The 19,572-nt window shown below is 33.3% G+C and overlaps 1 protein-coding gene across 1 annotated transcript in view; it reads left to right on the top strand.

The window, feature by feature from the left end:
• LOC133609344 (partitioning defective 3 homolog) overlaps positions 1–19,572 on the top strand; it is a 963,929-nt gene that overhangs the window by 303,751 nt on the left and 640,606 nt on the right. Inside the window, exon 4 of the mRNA XM_061964873.2 lies at positions 19,293–19,477. Within this exon, the coding sequence (XP_061820857.1) occupies positions 19,293–19,477 (185 nt within the window). The remainder of the gene's footprint in view (positions 1–19,292; positions 19,478–19,572) is intronic.

The following is a 19,572-nucleotide window of genomic DNA, read 5'->3' as shown; positions in this document are numbered from 1 at the left end:
CAAGCTAGAACCACAGTGAAGGATGACTTCTCATTCCCTGTGGTGCGAATATTCACCGTACGTGCTCCCGTTGTATCCACAGTGCGGTTCACAGGAATATCAAAAGTCAGTGGAACCTCGTCCATGTTGATAATGTTCTCTGGCCGGATCTTTTTTTCAGCTATCTTGTTTTTACAATATGCACGGAAAGTAGCCAGCTTTTCTTGAAAGTCTTTAGGCAGTTGCTGTGAAATAGTAGTCCGTGTGCGGATGGAGAGATTGCGTCTTTTCATGAACCGGAAACCTGTCGCTTAGTAGGAGCCATTTTGTGGTCTTTACAGATGTAAACACACAAAGGAAATGAAACGTAATATCCGCGCGCTTCTTCTTCTTCTTCTACGCGGGCGGGTGGTTGCTTACAGTAGAAGAAGAAGCGCTTCCTGTTCTATGGGGGCGGGTGCTTACCTTGGCGTTTGCTTGCGTAGAAGAAGAAGCACTTCCTCTTCTACGGGGAAAAAAGATGGCGGCTGTTTACCGTAGTTGCGAGACCGAAACTTTATGAAAATGAATCTTAATATTAATCCATATATAAAGCGCACCGGGTTATAAGCCGCACTGTCAGCTTTTGAGTAAATTTGTGGTTTTTAGGTGCGGCTAATAGTGCGGAAAATACGGTACTTGTTGGGGCTCTGGCACCAACATGTAGACTAGATCTGACCAATCCAAGACATGAAAACCAGAGCACTTTATTTCACATTTTGTTCTTTGCTGTTTTTGTTAGCTGAAGAATTGATCATAGCTAAACGTTTTTTTAATGAAGATTGGTAATTATATTTGCATTTTCTTATATTACTTCCAAGGCTTTTTCTTTTTTATTACTTTAAAACACTTTAAGTTGGGATCCTACGATACAAAACATACTTTTCTTAATTGTTGGTACCTGTTTTTGTGTATTTGGGATCCTCATCAGTCCCGAAAATTTTAAAAGAAGGCATGGTGGAGATATTTAGTTATATATTTCCATTTACAGGTTAGTTTATGGGCCAAACTATATCGGGATATGAGTTTAGGTCCATATGGCCCAGCCCTACACTCGTGTTAGCGGCAGTTTTTGGGCTTTTCTCTGTTTAATTGATGGCATTGTGTTTATATGTATGTACATATGTACCTTGTTTGAATGTTCATCATGAAAATGTGATATTTAAGACATTTCATATTTTTACAAAAACATTTCAAACAAACAAAAAACACTTTTTTCACTAGTAGCACTGGTGCTACAAGTGAAAAAGCTAAGCGTACAGCGCTGCTCTTGTGGCATTTAAGACATTTCATATTGCTACAAAAAAAAATCTGTGCAAATATTTTTTTTTCCATTTAGTAGCACCGGTGCTACGAGTTGTTGCTTTAAATTTATTTGGAACATGCATGCGATTACAAATGAGATGGTGAGAAAGCTAAGCGTACAGTGCTGCTCTTGTGGCATTTAAGACATTTCATATTGCTACTGTCGGAATTTAAGTGTTACTTCTTTTTATTTCATAATCATATTACAAAACAGCTAGTGTTTTTCTTCCAATTGTGGTCTTTTGGTTGTCTGCAAAACTGTGTGCTTAACCTTGAGTGAGGAATGTTAGAGAGAGAGATAATTGGCATGTGTTTTGGCTGGAGAGACATGACTGCCAGGGTGGGAGGAAGAGAGACTTAAGAGGGGAGAGGGTTTTGTCGGGGGTGGGGGGTAGACCATCTTAGCAATGTGATTGAATGTTCTATGCTGGACTGGTCTCAATGTATATATGCAAAGCTTTGCAAATATATTACAAAATACCTATTCTGTCTCTGGTGGTTTTTCAACTCAGCTTTAAGTGTCGTAAAGAGCTTGGGAGCGACTTGTGACTTGAATTCCCTGGGAGGAACAACTGGTCCAAAACGCAACACTACAAAAAAAAATTCTGTGCAAATACATTTTTTTTTCCATTTAGTAGCACCGGTGCTACGAGTTGTTGCTTTAAATTTATTTGGAACATGTATGCAATTACAAATGAGATGGTGAGAAAGCTAAGCGTACAGTGCTGCTCTTGTGGCATTTAAGACATTTCATATTGTTACAACAAAAAGTATATGCAAATACATTTTTTTCCATTTAATAGCACCGGTGCTACGAGTTGTTGCTTTAAATTTATTTGGAACATGTAGGCAATTATAAGTGACGTGGTGAAAAAGCTAAGCGTACAGTGCTGCTCTTGCGGCATTTAAGACATTTCATATTGCTACAAAAAAAATTCTGTGCAAATACATTTTTTTTCATTCAGTAGCACCGGTGCTACGAGTTGTTGCTTTAAATTTATTTGGAACATGTACACAATTACAAATGAGATGGTGAGAAAGCTAAGCGTACAGTGCTGCTCTTGTGGCATTTAAGACATTTCATATTGCTACAAAAAAAATTCTGTGCTACTAATTTTTTTCCATTTAGTAGCACCGGTGCTACGAGTTGTTGCTTTAAATTTATTTGGAACTTGTAGGCAATTATAAGTGACGTGGTGAAAAAGCTAAGCGTACAGTGCTGCTCTTGCGGCATTTAAGACATTTCATATTGCTACAAAAAAAATTCGGTGCTAATTTTTTTCATTTAGTAGCACCGGTGCTACGAGTTGTTGCTTTAAATTTATTTGGAACATGTAGGCAATTATAAGTGGCGTGGTGAAAAAGCTAAGCGTACAGTGCTGCTCTTGTGGCATTTAAGCAATTCATATTGCTACAAAAAAAATTCGGTGAAAATACATCTTTTTCATTCAGTAGCACCGGTGCTACGAGTTGTTGCTTTAAATTTATTTGGAACATGTATGCAATTACAAATGAGATAGTGAGAAAGCTAAGCGTACAGTGCTGCCTCATTTTTGTATTTTTAGACAATATGATTTGCCTGAGCGTTGCCTTTTTGCCTTTCCATTATGAACAATAAATTAGTTTTTAGTATAAGTTTGCTGGTTTCAAGAAATGTAATGCCGAGTGCATATCATTATGTCAAGATAATGGCACTAGCATTTACTTCATTTAAGAATATTTTTCAACATATTGAGCAAAAAGGTCTTTTTTTTTCTACCAAGAAAAGTGCACTTGTTATTAGTGAGAATATTCTTATTTTAAGGTATTTTTGGGTTAATTGAGGTTAGCTAATTTGACTTGTTTTGGAAAGTCTTGACAAGCCGAATTTTCTTGTTCTATTGGCAGATCATTTTGCTTAGTTCAAGTAAAATACCCCTCATTTTTGTATTTTTAGACAATATGATTTGCCTGAGCGTTGCCTTTTTGCCTTTCTATTATGAACAATAAATTAGTTTTTAGTGTAAGTTTGCTGGTTTCAATAAATGTAATGCCGAGCGCATATCATTATGTCAAGATAATGGCACTAGCATTTACTTCATTTAAGAATATTTTTCAACATATTGAGCAAAAAATTTGACTTTTTTTTTTCTACCAAGGAAAGTGCACTTGTTATTAGTGAGAATGTTCTTATTTTAAGGTATTTTTGGGTTCATTGAGGTTAGCTAATTTGACTTGTTTTGGAAAGTCTTGACAAACCGAAGTTTCTTGTTCTATTGGCAGATCATTTTGCTTAGTTCAAGTAAAATACCCCTCATTTTTGTATTTTTAGACAATATGATTTGCCTGAGCGTTGCCTTTTTGCCTTTCCATTATGAACAATGAATTAGTTTTTAGTGTAAGTTTGCTGGTTTCAAGAAATGTAATGCCGAGCGCATATCATTATGTCAAGATAATGGCACTAGCATTTACTTCATTTAAGAATATTTTTCAACATATTGAGCCAAAAGGTCTTTTTTTTTCTACCAAGAAAAGTGCACTTGTTATTAGTGAGAATATTCTTATTTTAAGGTATTTTTGGGTTCATTGAGGTTAGCTAATTTGACTTGTTTTGGAAAGTCTTGACAAACCGAATTTTCTTGTTCTATTGGCAGATCATGTTGCTTAGTTCAAGTAAAATACCCCTCATTTTTGTATTTTTAGACAATATGATTTGCCTGAGCGTTGCCTTTTTGCCTTTCTATTATGAACAATAAATTAGTTTTTAGTGTAAGTTTGCTGGTTTCAAGAAATGTAATGCCGAGCGCATATCATTATGTCAAGATAATGGCACTAGCATTTACTTCATTTAAGAATATTTTTCAACATATTGAGCCAAAAGGTCTTTTTTTTTCTACCAAGAAAAGTGCACTTGTTATTAGTGAGAATATTCTTATTTTAAGGTATTTTTGGGTTCATTGAGGTTAGCTAATTTGACTTGTTTTGGAAAGTCTTGACAAGCCAAATTTTCTTGTTCTACTGGCAGATCATTTTGCTTAGTTCAAGTAAAATACCCCTCATTTTTGTATTTTTAGACAATATGATTTGCCTGAGCGTTGCCTTTTTGCCTTTCCATTATGAACAATAAATTAGTTTTTAGTGTAAGTTCGCTGGTTTCAAGAAATGTAATGCCGAGCGCATATCATTATGTCAAGATAATGGCACTAGCATTTACTTCATTTAAGAATATTTTTCAACATATTGAGCAAAAAGGTCTTTTTTTTTCTACCAAGAAAAGTGCACTTGTTATTAGTGAGAATATTCTTATTTTAAGGTATTTTTGGGTTCATTGAGGTTAGCTAATTTGACTTGTTTTGGAAAGTCTTGACAAGCCGAATTGTCTTGTTCTATTGGCAGATCATTTTGCTTAGTTCAAGTAAAATACCCCTCATTTTTGTATTTTTAGACAATATGATTTGCCTGAGCTTTGCCTTTTTGCCTTTCCATTATGAACAATAAATTAGTTTTTAGTATAAGTTTGCTGGTTTCAAGAAATGTAATGCCGAGTGCATATCATTATGTCAAGATAATGGCACTAGCATTTACTTCATTTAAGAATATTTTTCAACATATTGAGCAAAAAGGTCTTTTTTTTTTATTTCTACCAAGAAAAGTGCACTTGTTATTAGTGAGAATATTCTTATTTTAAGGTATTTTTGGGTTAATTGAGGTTAGCTAATTTGACTTGTTTTGGAAAGTCTTGACAAACCGAATTTTCTTGTTCTATTGGCAGATCATTTTGCTTAGTTCAAGTAAAATACCCCTCATTTTTGTATTTTTAGACAATATGATTTGCCTGAGCGTTGCCTTTTTGCCTTTCCATTATGAACAATAAATTAGTTTTTAGTATAAGTTTGCTGGTTTCAAGAAATGTAATGCCGAGCGCATATCATTATGTCAAGATAATGGCACTAGCATTTACTTCATATAAGAATATTTTCCAACATATCGAGCAAAAAATGTGACTTTTTTTTTCTACCAAGAAAAGTGCACTTGTTATTAGTGAGAATATACTTATTTTAAGGTATTTTTGGGTTAATTGAGGTTAGCTAATTTGACTTGTTTTGGAAAGTCTTGACAAACCGAATTTTCTTGTTCTATTGGCAGATAATTTTGCTTAGTTCAAGTAAAATAGCCCTCATTTTTGTATTTTTAGACAATATGATTTGCCTGAGCGTTGCCTTTTTGCCTTTCTATTATGAACAATAAATTAGTTTTTAGTGTAAGTTTGCTGGTTTCAAGAAATGTAATGCCGAGCGCATATCATTATGTCAAGATAAAGGCACTAGCATTTACTTCATTTCAGAATATTTTTCAACATATTGAGCCAAAAGGTCTTTTTTTTTCTACCAAGAAAAGTGCACTTGTTATTAGTGAGAATATACTTATTTTAAGGTATTTTTGGGTTCATTGAGGTTAGCTAATTTGACTTGTTTTGGAAAGTCTTGACAAACCGAATTTTCTTGTTCTATTGGCAGATCATTTTGCTTAGTTCAAGTAAAATACCCCTCATTTTTGTATTTTTAGACAATATGATTTGCCTGAGCTTTGCCTTTTTGCCTTTCCATTATGAACAATAAATTAGTTTTTAGTGTAAGTTTGCTGGTTTCAAGAAATGTAATGCCGAGCGCATATCATTATGTCAAGATAATGGCACTAGCATTTACTTCATTTAAGAATATTTTTCAACATATTGAGCCAAAAGGTCTTTTTTTTTCTACCAAGAAAAGTGCACTTGTTATTAGTGAGAATATTCTTATTTTACGGTATTTTTGGGTTCATTGAGGTTAGCTAATTTGACTTGTTTTGGAAAGTCTTGACAAACCGAATTTTCTTGTTCTATTGGCAGATCATTTTGCTTAGTTCAAGTAAAATACCCCTCATTTTTGTATTTTTAGACAATATGATTTGCCTGAGTGTTGCCTTTTTGCCTTTCCATTAAGAACAATCAACTAGTTTTTAGTATAAGTTTGCTGGTTTCAAGAAATGTAATGCCGAGCGCATATCATTATGTCAAGATAATGGCACTAGCATTTACTTCATTTAAGAATATTTTTCAACATATCGAGCAAAAAATTTGACTTTTTTTTTTCTACCAAGAAAAGTGCACTTGTTATTAGTGAGAATATACTTATTTTAAGGTATTTTTGGGTTCATTGAGGTTAGCTAATTTGACTTGTTTTGGAAAGTCTTGACAAACCGAATTTTCTTGTTCTATTGGCAGATCATGTTGCTTAGTTCAAGTAAAATACCCCTCATTTTTGTATTTTTAGACAATATGATTTGCCTGAGCTTTGCCGTTTTGCCTTTCCATTATGAACAATAAATTAGTTTTTAGTGTAAGTTTGCTGGTTTCAAGAAATGTAATGCCGAGCGCATATCATTATGTCAAGATAATGGCACTAGCATTTACTTCATTTAAGAATATTTTTCAACATATTGAGCCAAAAGGTCTTTTTTTTTCTACCAAGAAAAGTGCACTTGTTATTAGTGAGAATATACTTATTTTAAGGTATTTTTGGGTTCATTGAGGTTAGCTAATTTGACTTGTTTTGGAAAGTCTTGACAAGCCGAAGTTTCTTGTTCTATTGGCAGATCATTTTGCTTAGTTCAAGTAAAATACCCCTCATTTTTGTATTTTTAGACAATATGATTTGCCTGAGCTTTGCCGTTTTGCCTTTCCATTATGAACAATAAATTAGTTTTTAGTGTAAGTTTGCTGGTTTCAAGAAATGTAATGCCGAGCACATATCATTATGTCAGGATAATGGCACTAGCATTTACTTCATTTAAGAATATTTTTCAACATATTGAGCCAAAAGGTCTTTTTTTTTCTACCAAGAAAAGTGCACTTGTTATTAGTGAGAATATTCTTATTTTAAGGTATTTTTGGGTTCATTGAGGTTAGCTAATTTGACTTGTTTTGGAAAGTCTTGACAAACCGAAGTTTCTTGTTCTATTGGCAGATCATTTTGCTTAGTTCAAGTAAAATACCCCTCATTTTTGTATTTTTAGACAATATGATTTGCCTGAGCTTTGCCTTTTTGCCTTTCCATTATGAACAATAAATTAGTTTTTAGTGTAAGTTTGCTGGTTTCAAGAAATGTAATGCCGAGCGCATATCATTATGTCAAGATAATGGCACTAGCATTTACTTCATTTAAGAATATTTTTCAACATATTGAGCAAAAAGGTCTTTTTTTATTTCTACCAAGAAAAGTGCACTTGTTATTAGTGAGAATATACTTATTTTAAGGTATTTTTGGGTTAATTGAGGTTAGCTAATTTGACTTGTTTTGGAAAGTCTTGACAAACCGAATTTTCTTGTTCTATTGGCAGATCATTTTGCTTAGTTCAAGTAAAATACCCCTCATTTTTGTATTTTTAGACAATATGATTTGCCTGAGCGTTGCCTTTTTGCCTTTCCATTAAGAACAATAAATTAGTTTTTAGTGTAAGTTTGCTGGTTTCAAGAAATGTAATGCCGAGCGCATATCATTATGTCAAGATAATGGCACTAGCATTTACTTCATTTAAGAATGTTTTTCAACATATTGAGCCAAAAGGTCTTTTTTTTTCTACCAAGAAAAGTGCACTTGTTATTAGTGAGAATATTCTTATTTTAAGGTATTTTTGGGTTCATTGAGGTTAGCTAATTTGACTTGTTTTGGAAAGTCTTGACAAGCCGAAGTTTCTTGTTCTATTGGCAGATCATTTTGCTTAGTTCAAGTAAAATACCCCTCATTTTTGTATTTTTAGACAATATGATTTGCCTGAGCGTTGCCTTTTTGCCTTTCTATTATGAACAATAAATTCGTTTTTAGTGTAAGTTTGCTGGTTTCAAGAAATGTAATGCCGAGCGCATGTCATCATGTCAAGATAATGGCACTAGCATTTACTTCATTTAAGAATATTTTTCAACATATTGAGCAAAAAGGTCTTTTTTTTTTATTTCTACCAAGAAAAGTGCACTTGTTATTAGTGAGAATATACTTATTTTAAGGTATTTTTGGGTTAATTGAGGTTAGCTAATTTGACTTGTTTTGGAAAGTCTTGACAAACCGAATTTTCTTGTTCTATTGGCAGATCATTTTGCTTAGTTCAAGTAAAATACCCCTCATTTTTGTATTTTTAGACAATATGATTTGCCTGAGCGTTGCCTTTTTGCCTTTCCATTATGAACAATAAATTAGTTTTTAGTGTAAGTTTGCTGGTTTCAAGAAATGTAATGCCGAGCGCATATCATTATGTCAAGATAATGGCACTAGCATTTACTTCATTTAAGAATGTTTTTCAACATATTGAGCAAAAAATTTGACTTTTTTTTTTCTACCAAGGAAAGTGCACTTGTTATTAGTGAGAATATTCTTATTTTAAGGTATTTTTGGGTTCATTGAGGTTAGCTGATTTGACTTGTTTTGGAAAGTCTTGACAAGCCGAATTTTCTTGTTCTATTGGCAGATCATTTTGCTTAGTTCAAGTAAAATACCCCTCATTTTTGTATTTTTAGACAGTATGATTTGCCTGAGCGTTGCCTTTTTGCCTTTCCATTATGAACAATAAATTAGTTTTTAGTATAAGTTTGCTGGTTTCAAGAAATGTAATGCCGAGTGCATATCATTATGTCAAGATAATGGCACTAGCATTTACTTCATTTAAGAATATTTTTCAACATATTGAGCAAAAAGGTCTTTTTTTTTTATTTCTACCAAGAAAAGTGCACTTGTTATTAGTGAGAATATTCTTATTTTAAGGTATTTTTGGGTTAATTGAGGTTAGCTAATTTGACTTGTTTTGGAAAGTCTTGACAAACCGAATTTTCTTGTTCTATTGGCAGATCATTTTGCTTAGTTCAAGTAAAATACCCCTCATTTTTGTATTTTTAGACAATATGATTTGCCTGAGCGTTGCCTTTTTGCCTTTCCATTATGAACAATAAATTAGTTTTTAGTATAAGTTTGCTGGTTTCAAGAAATGTAATGCCGAGCGCATATCATTATGTCAAGATAATGGCACTAGCATTTACTTCATATAAGAATATTTTCCAACATATCGAGCAAAAAATGTGACTTTTTTTTTCTACCAAGAAAAGTGCACTTGTTATTAGTGAGAATATACTTATTTTAAGGTATTTTTGGGTTAATTGAGGTTAGCTAATTTGACTTGTTTTGGAAAGTCTTGACAAACCGAATTTTCTTGTTCTATTGGCAGATAATTTTGCTTAGTTCAAGTAAAATAGCCCTCATTTTTGTATTTTTAGACAATATGATTTGCCTGAGCGTTGCCTTTTTGCCTTTCTATTATGAACAATAAATTAGTTTTTAGTGTAAGTTTGCTGGTTTCAAGAAATGTAATGCCGAGCGCATATCATTATGTCAAGATAAAGGCACTAGCATTTACTTCATTTCAGAATATTTTTCAACATATTGAGCCAAAAGGTCTTTTTTTTTCTACCAAGAAAAGTGCACTTGTTATTAGTGAGAATATACTTATTTTAAGGTATTTTTGGGTTCATTGAGGTTAGCTAATTTGACTTGTTTTGGAAAGTCTTGACAAACCGAATTTTCTTGTTCTATTGGCAGATCATTTTGCTTAGTTCAAGTAAAATACCCCTCATTTTTGTATTTTTAGACAATATGATTTGCCTGAGCTTTGCCTTTTTGCCTTTCCATTATGAACAATAAATTAGTTTTTAGTGTAAGTTTGCTGGTTTCAAGAAATGTAATGCCGAGCGCATATCATTATGTCAAGATAATGGCACTAGCATTTACTTCATTTAAGAATATTTTTCAACATATTGAGCCAAAAGGTCTTTTTTTTTCTACCAAGAAAAGTGCACTTGTTATTAGTGAGAATATTCTTATTTTACGGTATTTTTGGGTTCATTGAGGTTAGCTAATTTGACTTGTTTTGGAAAGTCTTGACAAACCGAATTTTCTTGTTCTATTGGCAGATCATTTTGCTTAGTTCAAGTAAAATACCCCTCATTTTTGTATTTTTAGACAATATGATTTGCCTGAGTGTTGCCTTTTTGCCTTTCCATTAAGAACAATCAACTAGTTTTTAGTATAAGTTTGCTGGTTTCAAGAAATGTAATGCCGAGCGCATATCATTATGTCAAGATAATGGCACTAGCATTTACTTCATTTAAGAATATTTTTCAACATATCGAGCAAAAAATTTGACTTTTTTTTTTCTACCAAGAAAAGTGCACTTGTTATTAGTGAGAATATACTTATTTTAAGGTATTTTTGGGTTCATTGAGGTTAGCTAATTTGACTTGTTTTGGAAAGTCTTGACAAACCGAATTTTCTTGTTCTATTGGCAGATCATGTTGCTTAGTTCAAGTAAAATACCCCTCATTTTTGTATTTTTAGACAATATGATTTGCCTGAGCTTTGCCGTTTTGCCTTTCCATTATGAACAATAAATTCGTTTTTAGTGTAAGTTTGCTGGTTTCAAGAAATGTAATGCCGAGTGCGTATCATTATGTCAAGATAATGGCACTAGCATTTACTTCATTTAAGAATATTTTTCAACATATTGAGCCAAAAGGTCTTTTTTTTTCTACCAAGAAAAGTGCACTTGTTATTAGTGAGAATATACTTATTTTAAGGTATTTTTGGGTTCATTGAGGTTAGCTAATTTGACTTGTTTTGGAAAGTCTTGACAAGCCGAAGTTTCTTGTTCTATTGGCAGATCATTTTGCTTAGTTCAAGTAAAATACCCCTCATTTTTGTATTTTTAGACAATATGATTTGCCTGAGCTTTGCCGTTTTGCCTTTCCATTATGAACAATAAATTAGTTTTTAGTGTAAGTTTGCTGGTTTCAAGAAATGTAATGCCGAGCACATATCATTATGTCAAGATAATGGCACTAGCATTTACTTCATTTAAGAATATTTTTCAACATATTGAGCCAAAAGGTCTTTTTTTTTCTACCAAGAAAAGTGCACTTGTTATTAGTGAGAATATTCTTATTTTAAGGTATTTTTGGGTTCATTGAGGTTAGCTAATTTGACTTGTTTTGGAAAGTCTTGACAAACCGAAGTTTCTTGTTCTATTGGCAGATCATTTTGCTTAGTTCAAGTAAAATACCCCTCATTTTTGTATTTTTAGACAATATGATTTGCCTGAGCTTTGCCTTTTTGCCTTTCCATTATGAACAATAAATTAGTTTTTAGTGTAAGTTTGCTGGTTTCAAGAAATGTAATGCCGAGCGCATATCATTATGTCAAGATAATGGCACTAGCATTTACTTCATTTAAGAATATTTTTCAACATATTGAGCAAAAAGGTCTTTTTTTATTTCTACCAAGAAAAGTGCACTTGTTATTAGTGAGAATATACTTATTTTAAGGTATTTTTGGGTTAATTGAGGTTAGCTAATTTGACTTGTTTTGGAAAGTCTTGACAAACCGAATTTTCTTGTTCTATTGGCAGATCATTTTGCTTAGTTCAAGTAAAATACCCCTCATTTTTGTATTTTTAGACAATATGATTTGCCTGAGCGTTGCCTTTTTGCCTTTCCATTAAGAACAATAAATTAGTTTTTAGTGTAAGTTTGCTGGTTTCAAGAAATGTAATGCCGAGCGCATATCATTATGTCAAGATAATGGCACTAGCATTTACTTCATTTAAGAATGTTTTTCAACATATTGAGCCAAAAGGTCTTTTTTTTTCTACCAAGAAAAGTGCACTTGTTATTAGTGAGAATATTCTTATTTTAAGGTATTTTTGGGTTCATTGAGGTTAGCTAATTTGACTTGTTTTGGAAAGTCTTGACAAGCCGAAGTTTCTTGTTCTATTGGCAGATCATTTTGCTTAGTTCAAGTAAAATACCCCTCATTTTTGTATTTTTAGACAATATGATTTGCCTGAGCGTTGCCTTTTTGCCTTTCTATTATGAACAATAAATTCGTTTTTAGTGTAAGTTTGCTGGTTTCAAGAAATGTAATGCCGAGCGCATGTCATCATGTCAAGATAATGGCACTAGCATTTACTTCATTTAAGAATATTTTTCAACATATTGAGCAAAAAGGTCTTTTTTTTTTATTTCTACCAAGAAAAGTGCACTTGTTATTAGTGAGAATATACTTATTTTAAGGTATTTTTGGGTTAATTGAGGTTAGCTAATTTGACTTGTTTTGGAAAGTCTTGACAAACCGAATTTTCTTGTTCTATTGGCAGATCATTTTGCTTAGTTCAAGTAAAATACCCCTCATTTTTGTATTTTTAGACAATATGATTTGCCTGAGCGTTGCCTTTTTGCCTTTCCATTATGAACAATAAATTAGTTTTTAGTGTAAGTTTGCTGGTTTCAAGAAATGTAATGCCGAGCGCATATCATTATGTCAAGATAATGGCACTAGCATTTACTTCATTTAAGAATGTTTTTCAACATATTGAGCAAAAAATTTGACTTTTTTTTTTCTACCAAGGAAAGTGCACTTGTTATTAGTGAGAATATTCTTATTTTAAGGTATTTTTGGGTTCATTGAGGTTAGCTGATTTGACTTGTTTTGGAAAGTCTTGACAAGCCGAATTTTCTTGTTCTATTGGCAGATCATTTTGCTTAGTTCAAGTAAAATACCCCTCATTTTTGTATTTTTAGACAGTATGATTTGCCTGAGCGTTGCCTTTTTGCCTTTCCATTATGAACAATAAATTCGTTTTTAGTGTAAGTTTGCTGGTTTCAAGAAATGTAATGCCGAGTGCGTATCATTATGTCAAGATAATGGCACTAGCATTTACTTCATTTAAGAATATTTTTCAACATATTGAGCCAAAAGGTCTTTTTTTTTCTACCAAGAAAAGTGCACTTGTTATTAGTGAGAATATTCTTATTTTAAGGTATTTTTGGGTTCATTGAGGTTAGCTAATTTGACTTGTTTTGGAAAGTCTTGACAAGCTGAAGTTTCTTGTTCTATTGGCAGATAATTTTGCTTAGTTCAAGTAAAATACCCCTCATTTTTGTATTTTTAGACAATATGATTTGCTTGAGCTTTGCCTTTTTGCCTTTCCATTATGAACAATAAATTAGTTTTTAGTATAAGTTTGCTGGTTTCAAGAAATGCAATGCCGAGCGCGTATCATTATGTCAAGATAATGGCACTAGCATTTACTTCATTTAAGAATATTTTTCAACATATTGAGCAAAAAATTTGACTTTTTTTTTTCTACCAAGAAAAGTGCACTTGTTATTAGTGAGAATATTCTTATTTTAAGCTATTTTTGGGTTCATTGAGGTTAGCTAATTTGACTTGTTTTGGAAAGTCTTGACAAGCCGAAGTTTCTTGTTCTATAGGCAGATCATTTTGCTTAGTTCAAGTAAAATACCCCTCATTTTTGTATTTTTAGACAATATGATTTGCCTGAGCGTTGCCTTTTTGCCTTTCCATTAAGAACAATCAACTAGTTTTTAGTATAAGTTTGCTGGTTTCAAGAAATGTAATGCCGAGCGCGTATCATTATGTCAAGATAATGGCACTAGCATTTACTTCATTTAAGAATATTTTTCAACATATCGAGCAAAAAATTTGAGTTTTTTTTTTCTACCAAGAAAAGTGCACTTGTTATTAGTGAGAATATTCTTATTTTAAGGTATTTTTGGGTTCATTGAGGTTAGCTAATTTGACTTGTTTTGGAAAGTCTTGACAAACCGAATTTTCTTGTTCTATTGGCAGATCATTTTGCTTAGTTCAAGTAAAATACCCCTCATTTTTGTATTTTTAGACAATATGATTTGCTTGAGCGTTGCCTTTTTGCCTTTCCATTATGAACAATAAATTAGTTTTTAGTGTAAGTTTGCTGGTTTCAAGAAATGTAATGCCGAGCACGTATCATTATGTCAAGATAATGGCACTAGCATTTACTTCATTTAAGAATGTTTTTCAACATATTGAGCAAAAAGGTCTTTTTTTTTATTTCTACCAAGAAAAGTGCACTTGTTATTAGTGAGAATATACGTATTTTAAGCTATTTTGGGGTTCATTGAGGTTAGCTGATTTTACTTGTTTTGGAAAGTCTTGACAAATTTTCTTGTTCTATTGGCAGATAATTCTGCTTAGTTCAAGTAAAATACCCCTCATTTTTGTATTTTTTTTTTCTTGTTTTTGAACACTGACTTTTTGCAGTGTAGTACCGGCCCTTCAACTTGAGACTCTGCAAAAAGTTCCAACAGTTCCACTCCCGTGACTCGGGAATCCCGCTGACACTCGGCGACGTCGCTTAAGTCAATCTCAGCCAATCATGAGGATTGTCCCAAAAAGCACAGATGGGTTTTTTTTTTCCGTAATGGTTCGAGCAGCCTGAGCAAGGCATCCATAATTATGCAAATAGTTTGGTAAGCAGCTGTCATCCGTGGCCGGATCACTGCGGCGAGCATATGCCGCTGCTCAGCTTCCATCTGATACGCCAAAGACGGGTCTTTATGAGGACTAGAGGGAACCACGCAGATTAATCTCGGCTTACGCTGCTCCGGGAAACCAAGCGTGTTTAATGCGCCGACAGCAGTGGAAGGCTTGAAAAGAAACTAAGATTGTTACAAATCCAAAGTTGTTACCGATTTTTTGTGATTGCCAGCACTGTACGCTTAGCCTTACCCTAACCCTAACCCTAACCCTAACCCTAACCCTAGCAATATGAAATGTCTTAAATGCCACAAGAGCAGCACTGTACGCTTAGCTTTGTCACCATCTCATTTGTAATTGTGTACATGTTCCAAATAAATTTACAACTCGTAGCACCGGTGCTACTAAATGAAAAAAAATTAGCACCGAATTTTTTTGTAGCAATATGAAATGTCTTAAATGCCACAAGAGGGGTATTTTACTTGAACTAAGCAAAATGATCTGCACATAGAAAAAGAAAATTCGGCTTGTCAAGACTTTCCAAAACAAGTCAAATCAGCTAACCTCAATGAACCCAAAAATAGCTTAAAATAAGTATATTCTCACTAATAACAAGTGCACTTTTCTTGGTAGAAATAAAAAAAATACCTTTTTGCTCAATATGTTGAAAAATATTCTTAAATGAAGTAAATGCTTGTCCCATTATCTTGACATAATGATATGCGCTCGGCATTACAGTTCTTGAAACCAGCAAACTTATACTAAAAATGAATTTATTGTTCATAATGGAAAGGCAAAAAGGCAAAGCTCAGGCAAATCATATTGTACTTGTGAGTGTTGATGACACAGCTTTGCAACACTTGATATTCTAGTTTCAAGCATGTTTTACTCAATATAGGTCATCACATCTCAGCAACAAGCTGTAATATCTTACTGAGATCATTTAGGACCAACACACTTAAAACAAGTAAAACACTCTAACATAAAATCTGCTTAGTGAGAAGAATGATCTTATCAGACAGAAAATAAGCAAATATCACCCTTATTTGAGATATTTTCTCATATTTTAGCCTTCATAATGCACCACACATTTTCAATGTCTGGACTACAGGCAGGCCAGTCTAGTACCCGCACTCTTTTACTACAAAGCCACGCTGTTGTAACACGTGGCTTGGCATTGTCTTGCTGAAATAAGCAGGGGCGTCCATGTGGCGTTTTTGGGTGTTGTTGATAAATGGCTTTCGCTTTGCATATTAGAGTTTTAACTTGCATTTACAGATGTAGCGACCGACTGTAGTTACTGACAGTGGTTTTCGGAAGAGTTCCTGAGCCCATGTGGTGATATCCTTTACACGCTGATGTTGCTTTTTGATGCAGTACCGCCTGAGGGATCCAATGTGTGTAATATCATGGCTTACGTGCAGTGATTTCTCCAGATTTTCAGAACCTTTTGATGATATTACGGAGCGTAGATGGTGAAATCCCTAAATTCCTTGCTTGAGAAATGTTGTTCTTTAAACAATTTGCTCAGGCATTTGTTGACAAAGTGGTGACCCTCGCCACCGTCCTCGTTTGTGAACGAATGAGCATTTCACGGAAGCTGCTTTTATACCCAATCATGGCACCCACCTGTTCCCAATTAGCCTGTTCACCCGTGGGATGTTCCCAATAAGTCTTTGATGAGCATTCCTCAACTTTCTCAGTCGTTTTTTGCCACTTTTGCCAGCTTTTTTGGAAACATGCTACAGGCATCAAATTCCAAATTAGCTAATATTTGCAAAAAAAATAGTTTTCCAGTTATTTTCAGTCTTTTTCATTAAGTTCAAATCACATGCCTGTTACTTAAACAACAATCTATTCACCTAACTTTTTTTTTTTTTTTTTTTTTTTTGACTTTAGTTTAGCTTGGAAGTTTACTGTAAAAGAAAAATGAGGCAATCGGTTTCTATTGGGTTTTTTTTTAGGTAAACTGCAGTAGTTAGAATTTACAGCGTAATATAATCACAACTGGCATTAATAAATTGAAATACATGTTCAAGTAACCCGCAACTTGTGAGTCAAATACTTGGGAAGTTGTTGTGTTTAGAGAAGCTTGGCCAATTGTGGTTCTAATAATGTATCATTTTACTGTATAATTTGTGTATAGAGGAAATCTTTGTTTCCATAATTTAATGTTACTGTTTTTGGCGTACCACCCTAGTGGACTCCCAGCTCAGAAACCTGTGCCACAGACTTCTTCTGTTCAAGTCAGCAGGTGGATGGAAAGTTCTCCTGGTTCCAAAACTGACCGCACCTGAGAGCTGCGGCCAGCCAACATGGCCCCGCACTCCCTCCCCTCTGTTGCTAGATATCTGGAGATGTACGTTGTAATATGTATATGTTTTTTGCTATGGAGGTTTATCCCACACCAGATTATTAGTGGAAGAAGTCACAAAAAAAGTAATACAATTAGTGAAACAAGTCACAAACAAATGTAATAAAATTAGTGAAACAAGTCACAAACAAAAGTAATACAATTAGTGAAACAAGTACAAACAAATGTAATAAAATTTGTGAAACAAGTCACAAAAAAGTAATACAATTAGTGAAACAAGTCACAAACAAATGTAATAAAATTAGTGAAACAAGTCACAAACAAATGTAATGAAACAAGTCACAATCAAATGTAATACAATTTGTGAAACAAGTCACAAAAAAAAGTGAAACAAGCCGCACACAAATGTAATGAAACAATTCACAATCAAATCAAATACAATTAGTGAAACAAGTCACAAAAAAAGTAATACAATTAGTGAAACAAGTCACAAACAAATGTAATAAAATTAGTGAAACAAGTCACAAACAAAAGTAATACAATTAGTGAAACAAGTACAAACAAATGTAATAAAATTTGTGAAACAAGTCACAAAAAAGTAATACAATTAGTGAAACAAGTCACAAACAAATGTAATAAAATTAGTGAAACAAGTCACAAACAAATGTAATGAAACAAGTCACAATCAAATGTAATAAACTTTGTGAAACAAGTCACAAAAAAAAGTGAAACAAGCCGCACACAAATGTAATGAAACAATTCACAATCAAATCAAATACAATTAGTGAAACAAGTCACAAAAAAAGTAATACAATTAGTGAAACAAGTCACAAACAAATATAATAAAATTAGTGAAACAAGTCACAAACAAAAGTAATACAATTAGTGAAACAAGTACAAACAAATGTAATAAAATTTGTGAAACAAGTCACAAAAAAGTAATACAATTAGTGAAACAAGTCACAAACAAATGTAATAAAATTAGTGAAACAAGTCACAAACAAATGTAATGAAACAAGTCACAATCAAATGTAATAAAATTTGTGAAACAAGTCACAAAAAAAAGTGAAACAAGCCGCACACAAATGTAATGAAACAATTCACAATCAAATCAAATACAATTAGTGAAACAAGTCACAAAAAAAGTAATACAATTAGTGAAACAAGTCACAAACAAATGTAATAAAATTAGTGAAACAAGTCACAAACAAAAGTAATACAATTAGTGAAACAAGTACAAACAAATGTAATAAAATTTGTGAAACAAGTCACAAAAAAGTAATACAATTAGTGAAACAAGTCACAAACAAATGTAATAAAATTAGTGAAACAAGTCACAAACAAATGTAATGAAACAAGTCACAATCAAATGTAATAAAATTTGTGAAACAAGTCACAAAAAAAAGTGAAACAAGCCGCACACAAATGTAATGAAACAATTCACAATCAAATCAAATACAATTAGTGAAACAAGTCACAAAAAAAGTAATACAATTAGTGAAACAAGTCACAAACAAATGTAATAAAATTAGTGAAACAAGTCACAAACAAAAGTAATACAATTAGTGAAACAAGTACAAACAAATGTAATAAAATTTGTGAAACAAGTCACAAAAAAGTAATACAATTAGTGAAACAAGTCACAAACAAATGTAATAAAATTAGTGAAACAAGTCACAAACAAATGTAATGAAACAAGTCACAATCAAATGTAATAAAATTTGTGAAACAAGTCACAAAAAAAAGTGAAACAAGCCGCACACAAATGTAATGAAACAATTCACAATCAAATCAAATACAATTAGTGAAACAAGTCACAAAAAAAGTAATACAATTAGTGAAACAAGTCACAAACAAATGTAATAAAATTAGTGAAACAAGTCCCAAACAAATGTAACAAAATTAGTGAAAAAAGTCACAAACAAATGTAATAAAAGAGAGCTGCGGCCTGCCACCATGGCCCCCCCACACCCTCCCCTCTGTTGCTAGATATCTGGAGATGTACGTTGTAATATGTATATGTTCTTTGCTATGGAGGTTTATCCCACTCCAGACTGGGCCCCCTTAGGAGCCCAGTCTAGATTGTATTTTTTTACTCATCCTTCCCCAGTGTTTACCTTTTTCCCATCTTTTACGGGGCGCCTTGTGGCGACCCATCAGCGTTCCTGTTCTGTAACCCTGTACACTGTTTGTTTGTCTCATCTTCAACGGGTTTTGTGCTGAAAACAAGGTTTCGTTGTACTTGTGCAATGACAATAAAGACCTATCCTATCCTCCCTCCGCAGACATGCCTCTCCGCGTCCGTCGCAGCAGCGATCCCTCGCTGGTTGGCCTTCCCGCCGCTGAAATTCCACTTGGCGAGGAAGAACCGTCGAGAAAGAACCCGAGTCGCTGGTCCACCACTGCCGGCTTCCAGAAGCACAACCACAGAGCACATCCGGACCCTGGCACCAACAGCCTTGAACGGAAGGTAACACTGAAACAAAACCTTGTTTTCATGGAAACGTGCATCAAAAGTATGCAAATTCACGGTTTTTATTTTGTCGTTTTTGTCATTTGCATAAT

The sequence above is a fragment of the Nerophis lumbriciformis genome, linkage group LG07 (assembly GCF_033978685.3).
Source record: "Nerophis lumbriciformis linkage group LG07, RoL_Nlum_v2.1, whole genome shotgun sequence".
Lineage (NCBI taxonomy): Eukaryota > Metazoa > Chordata > Actinopteri > Syngnathiformes > Syngnathidae > Nerophis > Nerophis lumbriciformis.
Note: the sequence above shows the minus strand (reverse complement) of the source record. Positions and strands in the feature narration are given on the sequence as shown.